This window comes from Sus scrofa, chromosome 4 (genome assembly GCF_000003025.6).
Source record: "Sus scrofa isolate TJ Tabasco breed Duroc chromosome 4, Sscrofa11.1, whole genome shotgun sequence".
Classification (NCBI taxonomy): Eukaryota; Metazoa; Chordata; class Mammalia; order Artiodactyla; family Suidae; genus Sus; species Sus scrofa.
The window spans coordinates 89,958,460-89,975,102 of NC_010446.5; the positions used below are offsets into that span (position 1 = coordinate 89,958,460).

General features: G+C 43.7%; 1 protein-coding gene across 9 annotated transcripts in view; it reads left to right on the plus strand.

Annotated features, from left to right (window-relative positions):
• Positions 1 to 16,643, plus strand: part of CD84 (CD84 molecule) — a 48,457-nt gene that overhangs the window by 26,440 nt on the left and 5,374 nt on the right. For 3 of the 9 annotated variants that reach the window (XR_002343380.1, XM_001928464.6, XM_021089570.1), the window contains 2 exons: positions 823 to 885; positions 3,301 to 11,208. The exons of 1 other annotated variant lie outside the window; for it this stretch is intronic. Coding sequence is in view for 6 of the 8 variants with exons in the window: in XM_001928464.6 (XP_001928499.4) it covers positions 823 to 885; positions 3,301 to 3,363 (126 nt within the window). In the remaining 2 variants the exon portion in view is untranslated. Of the gene's footprint in view, positions 1 to 822; positions 886 to 930; positions 1,326 to 3,300; positions 11,209 to 12,676; positions 14,503 to 16,643 lie in introns of those variants that run through there. 5 more of the 9 variants (XM_021089566.1, XR_002343381.1, XM_013996868.2 and 2 more) reach the window with 5 other exon arrangements.

Consider the following 16,643-nt stretch of genomic DNA (forward strand, 5'->3'; position numbering starts at 1 on the left):
AGACCAGGAAATGCCATGTCAGAGACATGATGCCATGAGCCTTCTATAAGGACAGAAATGTGTCATCCATGGCAGCCTTTCGAGGCTGAGGCCCTAAGCTTCCTCACAGGGGCCTGGCTCCGGGTTAGATGATAATCATGACTAAGCATAAAACACCCTCTGTGGGGGTCCTGCAACAAAGGAACCCCTAATGTGAGGTGTGGGTAGTTATGTGGCCACTGACATGTGAACATGTTGCTGGGGGGGTTCCAAAGGCACAGAATGGAGAGAGGTCCCCTTGCACTTGACCTCTTGATCTGGCTGCAGCAGCAGTTTGCTTTCCTTAGACTGATTCACTCTCTCCTATAGCCTCCCCTCCTGCCTGCCTTTTACCTGCCTGCCCCCCACCCCTAGCCCATCTCCACCCTGAATCAGGCTGCCCCATGGGTATCACCTCCCTCTGTGCCTCCACCAGGCTGCTCTCCGGAAGTCTCCAAGGAGTGAAGGGGAAACTAAGGTCTGCCTGGTCAATCTCACCCTATGCTTGGACTGATGGTCAGCTGGGTCTGTAGAGCCCATGGAAAACTAAAATTCTGACCAAGCGAGACTCAGTCTGAACCACACAGACCCCTCCTCTTGGCTCCTGAGGTTTTTGCCCAACTGCTACCCACCTGACCCCAATCCTCTCCCAAGCTGGATGGAACCAGGGCTGAGGCTGGGAGAGGAAGCCACCTCATGAACCTGGGACCAGGGAAGGGTGATGGGCAGGGGCAGAAGTAGGGAGAGGGGCTCTCAAGACTTTGCCTGGGCTTCCTCGCTAAGGGGAACATGGGTGTTTTACAGGTGCCCCCCACCAAGGAGGAGCCAGTGAACACGATTTATTCCATAGTGCAGTATTCTGATAAGGTAAAGCCTTCTGACTTTTTACCCCTGTTGTCCTATCTGTTCCAGCCCTTCTGCTGTACCTTGTCATTCCAACCAGGAGCCAGCTGGTTCCCTTGGGATTCTCTGTTTCTTGGAATTCGTTGCTGGGGGCCTTAGTCTACTTCCACACAGGCACAGAGCCCTGCTCCCAGGTCCATGGCCATCCACAAACTGGTCTTCTTGATGCTGATTCCATCCTTAATATGCAAGAGTCCCAGTGTGGAAACTCCAGCCTCTCTAACATCCAGGGCCATTGCTAGCACTCACGGTTTGGAAATTGGAAGGCAGACGCCCCCCACCCCTCACCCTGCACAGACACAGGCTCATACCAGGTACACAGATTGGCAAGTAGAACACAGGCTTTTTTTTTTTTTTTTTTTTTTTTGCTTTTTAGAGCCACACTTGTAGCATATGGAGCTTCCTGGCCTACACCACAGCTGCAGCAACACAGGATCTGAGCCAAGTCTGCAAACTACACCACAGCTCACGGCAATGCCGGATCTTTAGCCCACGGAGTAAGCTCAGAGGTCAAACTGAAATCATGGATACTACTCAGGCTTTTTACTGCTGAGCCACAAGGGGAACTTCCACAGGCTGAATTTCATTTCCCATTTGTTCCCTCACGGTAGGCGCCCTGCAGAAGCATCTGCAGTGCTCCAGTGACACAGTTCCCTGTGCCTTTTGTTCTTCTCTCACATATGCAGAGAGGGAAGGGAAATACTGACCTTTGACAGGAATTTCAGTTTGGGGAATCTGATGAGGGGTTGTCACTGCCTGAGGGTCCTCGTTTCTGCTACCGTCAGGACAGGTGAACCCAACACTTTGTAAGTCAGTGTTCCAGTTTAATCATTGAGCTGATAGGCAAGAAGCTAATCATGAAAGATAGATTTGAACCCAGAAGCCTCGGGGAAAGAAACAAAAATGATAACAAACAAATAATGGGAGTAAATGGGATATTGAAATGCAAAGGAATCCATGGATATCAATGAACAGTCGATTGTTTTTGGAGGGGTTTTTTTTGTTTTTGTTTTTGTTTTTCTTTTAGGGTGGCACCCACAGCATATGGAGGTTCCCAGGCAAGGGGTCTAATCAGAGCTAGAGCTGCCGGCCTACCCCACAGCCACAGCAACATGGGATCTGAGCCGGGTCTGTGACCTACACCACAGCTCACTGCAACGCCAGATCCTTAACCCACTGAGCAAGGGCAGGGATTGAACCGGCAACCTCATGGTTCCTGGTCAGATTCGTCTCCACTGCTCCACAACGGGAACTCTATGAAGAGCCAATTCTGTGAGGCATCTACAAGTTGGAGGAGTAGGAAGGTTGTAAAGGAACACAATGCACAGGTCAGTTTAAATGTAAAGCTAAGCCAAGTGTCCTGGAGAACAAGAGAGAAGGACCTTGTCTTCCTCAGTGATCAGGAGATGGAAGGAGGGAGGAGGAAAAGAAGGAGGCAAGTGAGGAAAGAAGGGGAGGAAAGCGGAAGAAGCAGCAGGAAGTGAGGAGCCAGGATATGAAGGAGAGCAGGAGGTAACAGAAAAGGAGATACAACTGCAAAGGACTGGATTTGAAGGTTGAGTCAGGGAGTCCTGGATGGGGACATCTCAGAGCAGATCCTCTGGACAAGTTGAGTCACAGTTTTTAATTTGGTTAGTATATGATTTAAAACCTAAGACTCCAAGTTCCTGTTGTGGCGCAGTGGAAATGAATCCAACTAGTAACCATGAGGTCCCAGTAGGTTCGATCCCTGGCCTCACTCAGTGGGTTAAGGATCTGGCGTTGCCATGAGCTATGGTGTAGGTTGCAGATGCAGCTAGGATCCTGTGTGGCTGTGGCTGTGGCGTAGGCTGCTCGCTGTAGCTCTGATTCGACCCCTAGCCTGGGAACCTCCATATGCCATGGGTGCGGCTCTAAAAAGCAAAGCATAAATAAATAAATAAATAAAACCTAAGACCCCTCCAGCCAGTGGGAGGGCTGTCTGCAGTACTCTAAGTAACCAAAGCACATGACACTAGTGAGGTGACTCACCACTATGTATGGGCCACAGAGCTGTTACTAGGGTACCAAAGGAACAGAGACTCAGCTGGGATCAAAGAAGGCGGGTGGCGTGAGCCTGGATGTTGCCTCCAGCCTATAGTCAAAATCAGTGCAAAGACCCCATTCCCTCCTGTTGCTTTCTCCTGGGCTAAGAGGTTGATCGCCCAAGGGCTTCCAAATGGAACGGAGGTGAGGGAGTCAGCAAAGGGCAAGACCCCGCTGCCCTAGATTACCCAGCACCAGGAAGATCTGAGGCATCCCCTTGTGTCATTAGCATAACTCTCCTGGGTGCCTCGTGGGCCTGGAATTCCCTGGTAGCACCTTTCATTTTAACATGGCCTCCTTCTCCCTTTTGTGCAGACAGAGAAAAGCACACAGGACAGCAAACCTTCTGGGACTTCAAGCTACGAAATTGTGATCTAGGCTTCCAGGCAGCATTCTCCCCTTGGAAACTAAGCTATGATCAGAGGTACCGGTAGATGGCCCAGACCCAGAGGTTCTCTGCCCACATCTTCCCTGGAGATCGCAAATCACCAGATCTCAACACATAAGCAAAGAAGGAGACACTGTGTGGTTGGGCCTAGCTTGTGCCTAGATAGAAAAATGAACATGTGCTCTTTCTGAAATGACTCTTTTCCAGATGAACGACAAGGCAGGTCCCTTGGCATTTCCTAATCTTCTTCAAATCACAGCACATGGAGAAAAAATAGTAGTATTTTTCTGGCACTATTGGGTATATAATCAAGGCGGCTCATATCTGGAGACTGTGTATGGCTGGAGTCTGCATATGACTGGAAGTGATGACTCTTCCCAGCAAACCCGTGTATGGAAGACCAAGGCTTTGCACGCCTTATTATGCCATGGATCCTCTGCTCACACTCAATATATGTGAGGAGCCCTGGTGCATGTCCTCCCCCAGTCTACACAGCACCTCAGGCAAATGCAGCCCCTAACCCAAGCACCTGGCTTGGTATGTAGAGTGTGGACTGCATTTCAGCCTCTATTTGTTCCTTTGCCTGGAAACTTTTGTGCAGAGTACAACTGGCCAAACCAGCCCAAACACACATGATCATGTGGCGTGGCAGGCCATCACGTTGTGGCTCTCAGCAGTGTAGACATACTCTCCAAAGGGATGTTAGAAAATGCTCTTTCTATAGGGACTAGACCACTGGGGCATTTTCTCCAGGCTGCACTTCAGAAACCTCGTAAGATTTTTTTTTCTGGCCAAGATTTCCTTCTATATCCTTCTGCATTGATTAATTTTATATGTCACCTTAAATATGCCATGGGGTCCCTGGGTATTTGGTTAAATGTTATTCGTGTGAGTGTGAGGGTGCTTCTGGATGAGATTAATATTTAAAATTGGTAGACTGAGGAAAGCAGATTAATCCTCCCCTCCAATGTGGGTGGGCATCATCATATCAATTGAAAACCCAAATGGAACAAAAAGGCAGAGTGAGGAAGAATTCACTCTGTCTGCTTGACTGTCTTTGAGCTGGGACATCAGTCTTCTATTGCCTTTGGACTTGGACTTGGACTTGGACTGGAAAGTACCATCAGCTCTCCTGGTTCTCAGGCCTTTGGACTCAGGCCAGAACTACATTATCACCTCTCCAGCTTGCTGACTACCAATCTTGAGATTTCTCAATCTCCATAACCACATGAATCAGTGGTTTTATAGCTATATCCTCTTGGCTCCCGTTTCTAGCAGAATGAGGCTAATGCACATTCTAAACAGCCTTATCAAGAAGAAGAAGCCAGGATTGCCCTTTGTGGCCCAGTGGAAAGGAATCTGACTAGTATCCATGAGGATGTGGGTTCAATCCCTGGCCTCAATCAGTGGGTTAAGGATCCAGCGTTGTCGTGAGCTGTGGTGTCAGTTGCAGACACAGCTTAGATCCCACATTGCTATGGCTGTGTGCTGTGGCCCGCAGCTGTAGCTCTGGTTTGACCCCTAGGCTGGGAACTTCCATATGCCTCGAATGTGGCCCTAAAAAGCAAAAAAAAAAGGAAGAAGAAGAAGCAGTCATACCCCCAATCTCCAAAAAGAATTGCTCAGCTACATTTCTGGCACTTTTGGGGAACCCAACTATCAAAATAAGAGACCTTGAAGGAAGCAGTCATTCTCCAGAGGTAATCTGAGAGATGATGGAATAGAGATAAACCTGGGTTCCCCCCAGTTCCTAAACTTCAGACCAGAGAGTCATGAAGTTTAAGCTAAGGTTAGTGACCTCCACTCCTCCTGCCAGCACTATGGCCCCCACTTCTCCTGCCAGCACTATGATCTCCTGTGACTGAGCGGAATATTCAAGTAAGCCTTTGAAAAACCATTTCCCTTATGTGTTGGCAAACATAACCAGCTAAATCCTAAACCCCATGAACAATCCCAGGCTAGACAGCAGAAATAAACTGCATTTAGGAAGAAAGAAAATGTTAGTAGCAGTCAATGGGTCCATAGAACCGTTTAGCCCCAATTATCATTAGCACTGTTTTGGAGGTTGCAAGGTCTCCAAACTATAAGATAATCATGTCTGCCCTGGTCTAACTACAGCATAGACACTACAGCTAAATCCTAAACTACAGGCTGCAAGGAGTGGCATGAGCTAGCATAGCCAGAGAACACCTTATGAAGGCAGTGTAGCTGAAGCTGGCCCTTAAAGGGTGGGTGGGATTCAGCAGAGAATGAAGACAGAGGGCATCCAAGTGAGGAAAGCATGAAAGAAAGGACTGGATCTGTGTGGTGTATTTTGGGCATCTCCCCCAGACACACCGTGCATGTTCAATCTCACTTGCCTATGCGTGGCATAGTCCTCAGCTAGAATGTGTGCCCCTATCCCCTGTCCATTTACACATCCTTCAATAGCCAGCTCAAACATCACCTCCTATATGAAGCTTTCCTTGTTATCACTAGTCAAATTAATTGTGTCTCTTTTTGCACTCCTTATCCCACCCCTTTGGTCCTTCTATCACTAAAATGTATTTCATTCTTCCTTATGGAATACAGTAGATATAGTAACAATAATTATTTGTTTCCCTCTATGTTGTCCCAAGGTCCATGACATCATGATCATTAAAAAGTGATCATGAGAGGTTATATAGTTTTAATGCATCTCCACATCTACCACCAGCCCACATAGTGCCTTGTATCCTGCTTGTAAGCTATGACTGCTATTGAATAGAGTTGAAAATGACCAGCCAACTCAAAAGGAAAGTACATATTGCACAAATTGATGGATAGAAGCCAATCGATAAGCATAGTGGAAGCAAATTTTGGTAGGCTTTAAATATCAGGATGCAAACATCAGAAGACTCTGTTGTCTGTTCCCAGTACAAATGCATCTTGGAGGGAGAAGACTTTCAGAGTCAGAAAGACCAACTACTATGTCAACTGACGCAATGATCCAAGTGTGGGGAGGTGAAAGGCAGTCACCCTACGGAAGAACATGAAGGAAGAAATAAATAGACTTGGTCCTAAAGGACAAAAATATTCCAAAGTCACACGGAATAGGCTGAGCTTCTCCTGAAATAAAAGTACTCCTCATCTTTACATGAGTTAAGGAAATCACTCCTGAACATTTTCATTCTGTAAACTACTGCCCCTGACTCTCCCTCATGTACTTACTCAGTCTAGTTCTTAGTATCCTAATGCCCCAGTGGATAGTGGGAGAAGGGAAAGGAGAAAGGAAGGAAGGGAGGGAGGGAGGGACCAAAGGCTAGAGTTCCTTAGGTCTTCCAGGAGAACAAACCAGGGATGGAATTCCAGGAATTCTTTAGGTGGCCTTGGGGACTCGGGAGCACCGTGCTTGATTCTTTCCTATGACTGTTCTAATTTATGAAGACATTAAGCTACTCGCCCCATTCCAAAGGACTCAGTTCTCAGATTCTCCTTCTGTAAAATGAGTGTGATCTTATTTCCCCCTTCCCACCTTTCCAGAAAAACTAGATTATGACCAATAGATCTATAAAACAAAGTATTCTTTCAATGGAACAGGATCTTTTATCAGACCAAGATGTGCCAGATTTATTTTTAATGTGCACTGAAATTGAAATCTCAGGGGCAGGGCCCTCTAGCGGAAAGCAGCAGTAAGACAGGACATTCCCTCTGCAAGTCAGTGTGGGCTTTCCCAGGGAGCTGAGAAAATAAGGAACATTGCAGTTAACGCCTCTCAGAAAAAGAAAGTGAAGCTGATTTAAAATGAGATAATTCTTACAGCTGTATAACTCTGAACTGCACAGCCCATGAGAGAAGAGCTTGGCTTGGCCACGTCTGAAAAGTGGGCACAGGAAGGAGCTTGGCTGGTCCAGGCTATGTCACAGAGAGCACTTCTCACATTCCGCCTGAAATTGGCCAGACTGTATTTTCTTCAAGATCCATGACTTTCCTTCTGTTTGACTTTTCCCTGAATTCCTCTTGATTTGTAAAATTTTCTTGTGTGTAATTAGTGACAGTCCCTACTGGCTATAAAATGAAGCTTGAAGGACACAATAAGAAGTGGCCACAAATGTGGGCTCTAATGATAGAATACCTGGGTCTGAATCCTGGTTTCTTAATTAAGTGACCTCAGGAAAGTTGTTTTAACTTCTTTGTGCCTCAGTTTTCCTGTCTATAAAATGGGGATAATACTGGCTTTTACCTCCCAGGGTTGAATGGGAATTCAACGAGGTGTTCTGTGCCTGCACAGAGTAAAGCCCTGGATCATTGTATTAGCTGTATTAGCCTTATAAGATGATAAACTAAAATTATGAAATAAGGGGAGTTCCCATCGTGGCTCAGTGGAAATGAATCTGACTAGCATCCATGAGGACGCAGGTTCAATTCCTGGCCTCACTCCAGGGGTTAAGCATCTGGCGTTGCCATGAGCTATCCTGTAGGTCACAGACATGGCTCAGATCTGACGTTGCTGTGGCTGTGGCATTGGTCAGCAGCTGTAGCTCCAGTTTGACCCCTAGCCTGGGAACCTCCATATGCCGTGGGTGCAACCTCCCCAAAAGACCCCAAAAAATTATGAAATAGGGTTTTGCAAGAGAAATATATCTAATACTGTGCTAAATAAATGTCTGTCAAACTTTTAACTCTCAATCCTCCTTAGTCAATGTCTGTCTCTACTATTTCACTTACCATACAACACCCTAATTACCTGTCTCCTCAACTAATAAGACCACAGGGGCTATGTCTGAATAATAATAATGGAAATAAAGAGCTACTTGAGGGCAGGGAGCTTTTAATAGTTCATCGAGGGCTTCCTGTGTATACCAACTGCTACACGAGATGTATCGAGTATGCTATTCTTCCAGTTTACATTAAGGCTGAAGGAATAAATACCTTAGCAAAATCAGGAAGCTTGGGAAGACAAGATATGAACTCGGGACTTCTTGTAATCAAGGACCATATGTTTGTACACTTCCAGGCTGTCTCCCTTTACCTGCTCTGGATTCCCAACACCTGGCACTTTGCTCCAGATATAGCACACACCTTTGCTTGGCACATGATGGGTAGCCCACAAATACTCGTTGAATGAATATGTACCTATAATAATATTTTAAAGACACTAAGAGAGCTCCAAGTCAACATATTCGTATATTAATTCCATTGTTCTCTGGATAACCACTCACCTTTCCTATTGGAAATATCCATGAAAGAAGCTTGGATAGAGCTCTCTGTCTGCATTTGGGGCAGAGCTGCTTTCCTAGAAAACTAGGGATCCAGGTCTTAAGCATTTCTGGTGAGTTGCTACGAAATGAGAGAAACGCAGTATCAATTTCCATATTGCTATCACAAGAATAACAGGAGCAGAAGAGGTGAGAAGTGGGGAGCTGTGCTGTGCTAGTTCATGGGTAAGAAACAGTTGCACCCTTTTAGATTTTAATGATCGCCTTTCCAACTGTTGAGAGCCCTTGATGGTGGTTCCGGTTATATTAAAGTGTTAATAGGTTTTGACAAAGGACCATTTTAGTAAAAGTCCTGAGGTTCTGACTTGAGAAAACAACGACTAGTACATTCTCTAGAGACTAGCAGGCTTTGACAAATTTATTTGGAGAACAGATGAAGGAACTATCCCCTCTTTGGAAGATAATTATTAACTCTTGCTGGTTGATTGCTCAGGCAGTTTTGAATAGCCCTACACAGATCTCTGGGTTTAGGTTCATCAACTCTGGGACCCAAAAGTGGCCATCTCCTTTGCAAGTGAGAAATAGAGATTTTTCATATGAGGTCTTATTGTAGGTAAATAATTACATAAATTATCTGTCAGAGAATTTTTTAAAATACCCATAATCTCAATCATTTCATTTGTACCCTATATGTCCAACTGTTTATGGGATCATTTCTGCATAGATGTCAGACGTCACCTTAAATTCGGCGTGCCCAAATTTGAACTCACAAGTCTTTCCTTGACCTCCCTGACTTGCTTTTCTGTCTGTGTCCGCTGTGCTAGTTAAAGACCCACCATGATCTTCTTTGTTTGTTTGTTCATATAATGATTTTTATTTTCTTCCATTATAGCTGGTTTACAGTGTTCTATTTTCCACTGTATAGCATGGTGGCCCAGTTACACATACATGTATACATTCTTTTTTCTCACATTATTATGCTCCATCATAAGTGACCAGACATAGTTCCCAGTGCTACACAGCAGGATCTCATTGCTAATCCATTCCAAAGGCAATAGCCTGCATCTATCAACCCCAAGCACCCCATCCACCCCACTCTCTCCCACTCCCATTTGGCAACCACAAGTCTATTCTCCAAGTACATGATTTTCTTTTCTGGACCCACCATAATCATAATAGCCAATCCTTATTGACTGCTTCCTATGTGCCATTCCTTTACCTGACATTTTCTATGTACTCATTCATTTTAAAAAGCCCATAATGGGGTTCCTGTTGTGGTTCAGCAGTAATGAACCCAACTAGTATCCATGAGGAGATGGTTCAATGCCTGGCCCCGCTCATTGGGTTAAGGATCCGGTGTTGCCATGAAGTGCGGTGTAGGTCACAGACGTGGCTCAGATCTGGCGTTGCCCTGGCTGTGGTGTAGGACGGCAGCTGCAGGTCTGATTCAACTCCTAGACTGGGGACCTCCATATGCTATGGGTGCGGCCCTAAAAAAGAAAACAAAAAATTTTTTAATAAGTAAATAAAAAATAGAAAAAGAAACTGAGTCACAGAATGACTAAATAACTCATACAAATAAATATTTAAAATAGGAATCAATTCCTAACCTTCCAACTCCAGGGGCTGTATCCTGAACTGCTATTCTTCACCACTTCACCAATCAGCAGTTACCCAAAGCAGAGAACTCTTTTATCCTTGAGTCTTCTTTCTTTTTTCCCATCACCTCAACCCCCTGCTGCATCTAGTCAGTTATTAGGCCCTGTCAATTCCAACTCTTCTACATGGCTCCTCTCAACCACATCCTCTCAATCTGTCTAATTCTCAAACACACACTCCCTCTCCACGCCCACTATCCCAGTTCATTCCTTTATCATTTATTCCCTTGGCTGCTGTCACATAAACAGCAGTCTTTCTAAAACATGGAACTTAACACTTCTTTTTCCTACTGAAAATTGTTTCCTGTGGAACCAGACTCCTTAGTAATCTGACCCATCAGATTTTCCAGCCCCCCTCCTCCTGCCTCTTCCCCAGGCTCCAGACACATAAAAATACTGTGAGTCCGTGAATTCATCAAATCCTTTCCCACTCCCATGCCTTTGCCCATGATCTATCCTCCACTTGAAATGCTTTTCTCTCTGTTCCATCTCTGGCTCTTTCATATCTCAAGGATCAAACCAAGTATCCCCTCTTTGCATAGCCTTCCAAAACCTCCCACTCAAAGCTAAATACGTAGCTCCCTATTTGTGCTCCTACAACATCCAGTACAGAAGTGCATAACAGTAGCTTTTATCATATTCTATGATAATTATATAGCTGTGGTATTTTCTCAACTGTCTCCCCAACTAGCCAATAAGTTGTTTTGGCTAGAAGACTTTCTCCTCGTCTCTGTGTCCACAGTACCTAATGAACCTAACATCCTCAAAAAATTGGATGAGCTCATTAATTAATACAAAGATGAGGACTATGCTCACTAGTATCAAATGCTGCTAATCCTCTTTCAGAAGCTAGTTGCCATGCTTGTAATGGTATTTTATTCTTTCTGTTATTTCATACATTTGTAAATTTCCATTAATAAAGTGTTGTCCACATCTTGTATGAAGTGAGGCTGTAGGCTCCATTTGAGTAAGTAAACACACAAAAAAATTTGGTAATGCATCTATTCTTCTTGTGTCTGTTTTTTCAAGAAAAGAAGAGATAAAATAAGTAGCTGAAACCTCAAAGGCTCTAGCAACAATATGACAAAGGCTCTGTGTTACTGAAAACTCAGAACCTGAGGAGACACAAAGGCACTGTAGGATTGAGGGTAGTGAGGTGGCGAATGGGGAAAAGGAAGTCAGCTGTGAGAGAGATGACCATGATGCTGAGAGAGGATGAAGCTGGAGACAGAGAGGACCAATATCAGAAACAAGAAACCAAAGCAGCAGCACAGAGGCTTAGGGCTAGAGGGAGAGCAGGGAGTTCTGCCTTGATCATCTTGTTTTTTTTGAGGTCCATCTCCCTCCAGGACAAGAGCTTTGAATTGTTCATCTTTCCACTCCCAGCACTCATCACAAAACCCACTGCCCAGTAGAGCTTTATAAATATTTGTTGAACTGAACTCAGATTGGGACCCTGACATCAAGAGTAGAAAAGGAGGAGTTTCTGTCTTTGTGCAGTGAGTTAGAAATCCAACTGCAGCATTTGGGGTTGCTGCAGAGGTGCAGGTTCAATCCCCAGCATGGCACAGTGGGTTAAGGATCCGGCTTTGCCACAGCTGTGGCATAGGTCGCAGCCATGGCTGAGATTCGATCCCTGGCCTGGGAGCTTCCATATGCTACAGGTGCAGCCATAGAACGACAAAAAAAAAAGTAGAAAAGGAGTCCTGGAAACCACTTTCAGGGTCTGTTTCTAAGGAATTGCAGAATAGAAATTGTCTGGATCACTCACAGTGCCACTTGGAGGAAAGGTATAAAAATACTAAGTTTTTCAGTGAAAAACTGAAGGTGTGGTTCCCTTAGAACTATTGGTACAGGGCCTCAGGATGTTATGTAAAACTGAAGAAGTGACTTGCTAAGAGGCAGTATGTGAGATAGCAAATAAAATATGAAACCACTTCCTTTACACTCTGCTCATCAAAACCACCTCAGATCCTCTACTCTGAGCAACTCTGCAAATGTGCTTTGGCTCCCAGTTCCTTTACTTGTTGCGCCAACCTTGAACTACTAACCAGAAGAATTTCAGAGGCTTTGTATAGCAACTCTGTAAACAGATACAGGAACTACTTAAGAAGTTGGTTTTTTTTTTTAATTTTTTATGATCTTTTTCCAGTGCCCTCTGAGATTCTGGCTAATCTACACATTACCCTTAAGACTCTCCCTTTGCCTGAAATACTTTGCCTCCCTCCCCTTACATCCACTACCGCTAATATACAACTTCACTTAGTTAACGCCTACTCATCCTTCAGGGCTCAGCTCAAATGTCCCTTTCAGCAGGGAGGTCTTCCTATTCCTCAGACCATGTCTCATGCTCATTTTCACTCTTACTGTGAAATCTCATACATCTCTTTCCACCATATCAGTTTTCAATTTTGTGTTTAAATATTTCTCCTTGTGATCATTTGATAATGTCTCTCTTTCCCCACTAGACAGTGAGCTCCATCAGGACACAGATAACATCTGATTTTGCTCATCAATTTGTATCCACAGTGTCTGATCCTGCAAGTTACAGAAGAAGTTGTCAATGTATAATATTTTTATTAATTAATGAAGATGCAATTATTGGTACAGCCTTTAACTGCCTTACCTTACCTGGAGTGTGACAATCCTTTGGCACTTATCTCAATGACAAAGCTATTTACTCCTAAGTATATTCCCTTAATAAATTTCCAGTCTTTGGATAGAAATGCAGTAGAAAAATATTGGCTTTACTTCCTGTGTAGAATAATAGAGTTAGAAAACAGAAAAGAATTAGCATCACCAATGTAGGCCTAAGACTTCTATCTTTTGAAAACTGTGCTTACAAGTTTGGCCCTTGGCTGGTGTCTGGGAAGTTGGATTTTGGAAGAGTTCTACCATTCCCTGATAAGAGGGATTCACTGAGGTTAAACTGTTTGTACAACAATTTATTTTATGCGAACACGGGCTTTCCTTCTGGAATTCTAAAATTTTATACATGCTAGGCAGACAGTGCCTACATTACTGGGTATTAATTTAAAAACCCTAGAATCCTAGGTTCAGGGAAGCTTCCCTAGTAGAAAACATCTCACATGTGTTATCATCACATGTCACTAGAGGAATTAAGCCCATCCTGTGTGACGTCACTGGGAGAAGACTCTTGGAAGCTTGTACCTTGGTTCCTTCTAGACACCACTCTATGTACCATCTTCTTTTACTGATTTTGCTTTGCATCGATTCACTGTAACTCATAGCCATGAGTATAACCATATGCTGAGTCCTATAAATCCTCGAATGTTTTTACAATCTATCCAACTTTTCTTCTTTCATCTATCAGTAGCTCCAGAAGTCTAAGCCATTCTCATCTCTTACCTGGACAACAGCATTTTACCTCCTGAAGTCACACTATTCCTGGTGTCCAATCTGTTCCCCACACCACAGCCAGAGTGATCTTTCCAAAACACAAACATGACAATGCCTTCTGGTGGCAGGAAGAACCAATGGATTGCTCTGATGTACAACTTCGTATCTACAATAGTTCCTAAGTTGAAAATTTATAACTAGAAGAATTTATCTGGAAAAAACGGAAAACATATTCAATTATCTAATTCTAGGTAAAGGTAGAAAAAGATACCAAGCCTAGATGGTCTTATGAGCTAGTTATACCATCTCAAATGAAAGGATAATTTTTATGTAATTTTAACTATTCCAAAGCATAGAAAATAGTGGAAAACTTCAAAATTCATTGAATTCTATTAATGTAACGCTCCAAACTGGATGAGGATGATTCCTCTAAAAAAATAAATATAGACCAGAGACCAGCAAACCATATCCTGTGGACAAATCTTGCCTGCCAAGTCTTTTTACATAGCTCTTGGGTAAGAATAGTTCTTACAGTTCTAAAAGGTTGGAAAAAAATCAAAAGAAAAATAATATTTGGTGATGTGAAAGTTATATGAACTTCTATACATATGTATATATGTGTGTGTGTGTATGTATATATATATACTTTGCTTTTTAGGGCTGCACTTGCAGCATGTGAAAGTTCCCAGGCTAGGGGTCAGATTGGAGCTGCAGCTGCCAGCCTACATCACAGCAATGCAGGATCTGAGCCATGTCTTCCACCTATACCACAGCTCATCACAGCAAAGCCAGATCCTTAACCCACTGAGCAAGGCCAGGGATTGAACTTGCGTCCTCATGGATACTAGTTGGGTTCATAACCCACTGAGCCACATCGCGAAAACCCTCAAATTTCAATGTCAATAAATAAAATTTTACCGGCCCTCTCCCAACATTCATTCATTTGCTTTTGTGTGTGTGTGTGTCTTTTTAGGGCCATACCCGTGGCATAAGGAGGTTTCCAGGCTAGAGGGTGAATTGGAGCTAGAGCTACTGGCCTACACCATAGCCACAGCAACACAAGATCCAAACCACATCTGCAACCTATACCACAGCTCACAGCCATGCCAGATCCTTAACCCACTGAGTGAGGCCAGAGATGGAACCTGCATTCTCATGGATGCTAGTCAGATTCATTTCCACTGAGCCGTGATGGGAACTCCCACTTACATATTGACTATGGCTGCTTTCATGCTATAAAAACAAAGTTGAGGAGTTCCCGTCATGGTGCAGTGGTTAACGAATCTGACTAGGAACCATGAGGTTGCGGGTTCCGTCCCTGCCCTTGTTCAGTGGGTTAACGATCCGGCGTTGCCGTGAGCTGTGGTGTAGGTTGCAGACACAGCTCCGATCCCTCATTGCTGTGGCTCTGGCGTAGGCCAGGGGCTACAGCTCTGATTAGACCCCTAGCCTGGGAACCTCCATATGCCATGGGAACAGCCCAAAGAAATAGCAAAAAGACAAAAAAACAAAAACAAAAAACAAACAAAAAAACAAAGTTGAGTAGTTGCACAAAGTTGAGTATGTCCCACAAAGTCTAAAACATTCACTACCTTGACCTTTATAGAAAAAAATTGCTAACTCCTGATATAGACCAGTTAAACGTTAAAAAAAAAAATCTTGATTTAAAATTTAGTAAATTGAACCAAGCAATGAATTAATAGGAAAAATGCAACCAAGTAAGATTTATCTCCAAAATGCAAGGATGATTTATCTTTAAGAAGTCTCTTATTGTAATGTTTTGTTTAAACACACTTAAGGGGATAAAAGAATCATCTTGACCAACTCCAAAAAAAATATTTGATTAAATTCAGGAGTGCCCGTCGTGGCACAGTGGTTAACGAATCCGACTAGGAACCATGAGGTTGCGGGTTCGATCCCTGCCCTTGCTCAGTGGGTTAATGATCCAGCGTTGCCATGAGCTGTGGTGTAGGTGGCAGACACGGCTCAGATCCTGCATTGCTGTGGCTCTGACATAGGCTGGCAGCCACAGCTCTGATTAGACCCCTAGCCTGGGAACCTCCATATGCTGCGGGAGTGGCCCAAGAAATGGCAAAAAGAACAAATAAATAAATAAATAAATAAATAAATTCAACTCTGAGTGGTCAAAACAATCTTGGGAAAAAACAAAGTTAGAGGACTCATACTTTCTGATTTCAAAACTTACTACAAAACTACAATAATCAAAATAGTGTGGCCAGGGCATTAGATAGACATAGAGACCAGTGAAATAAATCAGAGAGCCCAGATATAATACCTCAAATATATGGTCAAATGATTTTTGACAAGGATGCCAAAAACACTTGAGAGGACAGTCTTTTCAACAAGTGGTGCTGGGAACACTAGATATCCACATGCAAAAGAATAATGGTGAACCTTGCCTTAAACAATGTACAAAAATTAACTCAAATGTGGAATTCCCTTTGTGGTTCATCGGCTAATGAACTCAACTAGGATCCATGAGGATACAGGTCCAATCCCTGGCCTTGCTTAGTGGGTTAAAGGATCTGGTGTTGCTGTGAGCTGTGGTGTAGGTCTTAGATGTGGCTTGGATCCCATATTTCTGTGGCTGTGGTGTAGGCCATCAGCTGCAGCTCCAATTTGACCCCTAGCCTTGGAACTTCCATATGCTGCCAGTGTGACCCTGAAAAAAAAAATTGAAGTTCATATAACTTTCATATCATCAAACATTATTCTTCTTTTGAGCATGTATCAAAAAGATAAATATAAAAGCTAAGACTACAAAACTCCTACAAGAAAACACAGGGGGAAATCTTCATAACACTGGATTTGACAATGATTTCTTGAATCTGACACCGAAAGCAGAGGCAACAACAAAAAAAAAAAAACAAACAAACAGATAAACCACCTTCATCAAAACTAAAAACTTTTGAACATTAAAAGACACTCTTGGAGTTCCCATCTCTGCCAGGAAGCAGGTTGGATCCCCAGCCCGGCACAGTGGATTAAAGGATCTAGTTGCTGCAGCTACAATGTAGGTTGCAACTGTGGCTCAGATCTGATCCCTGGCTTGAG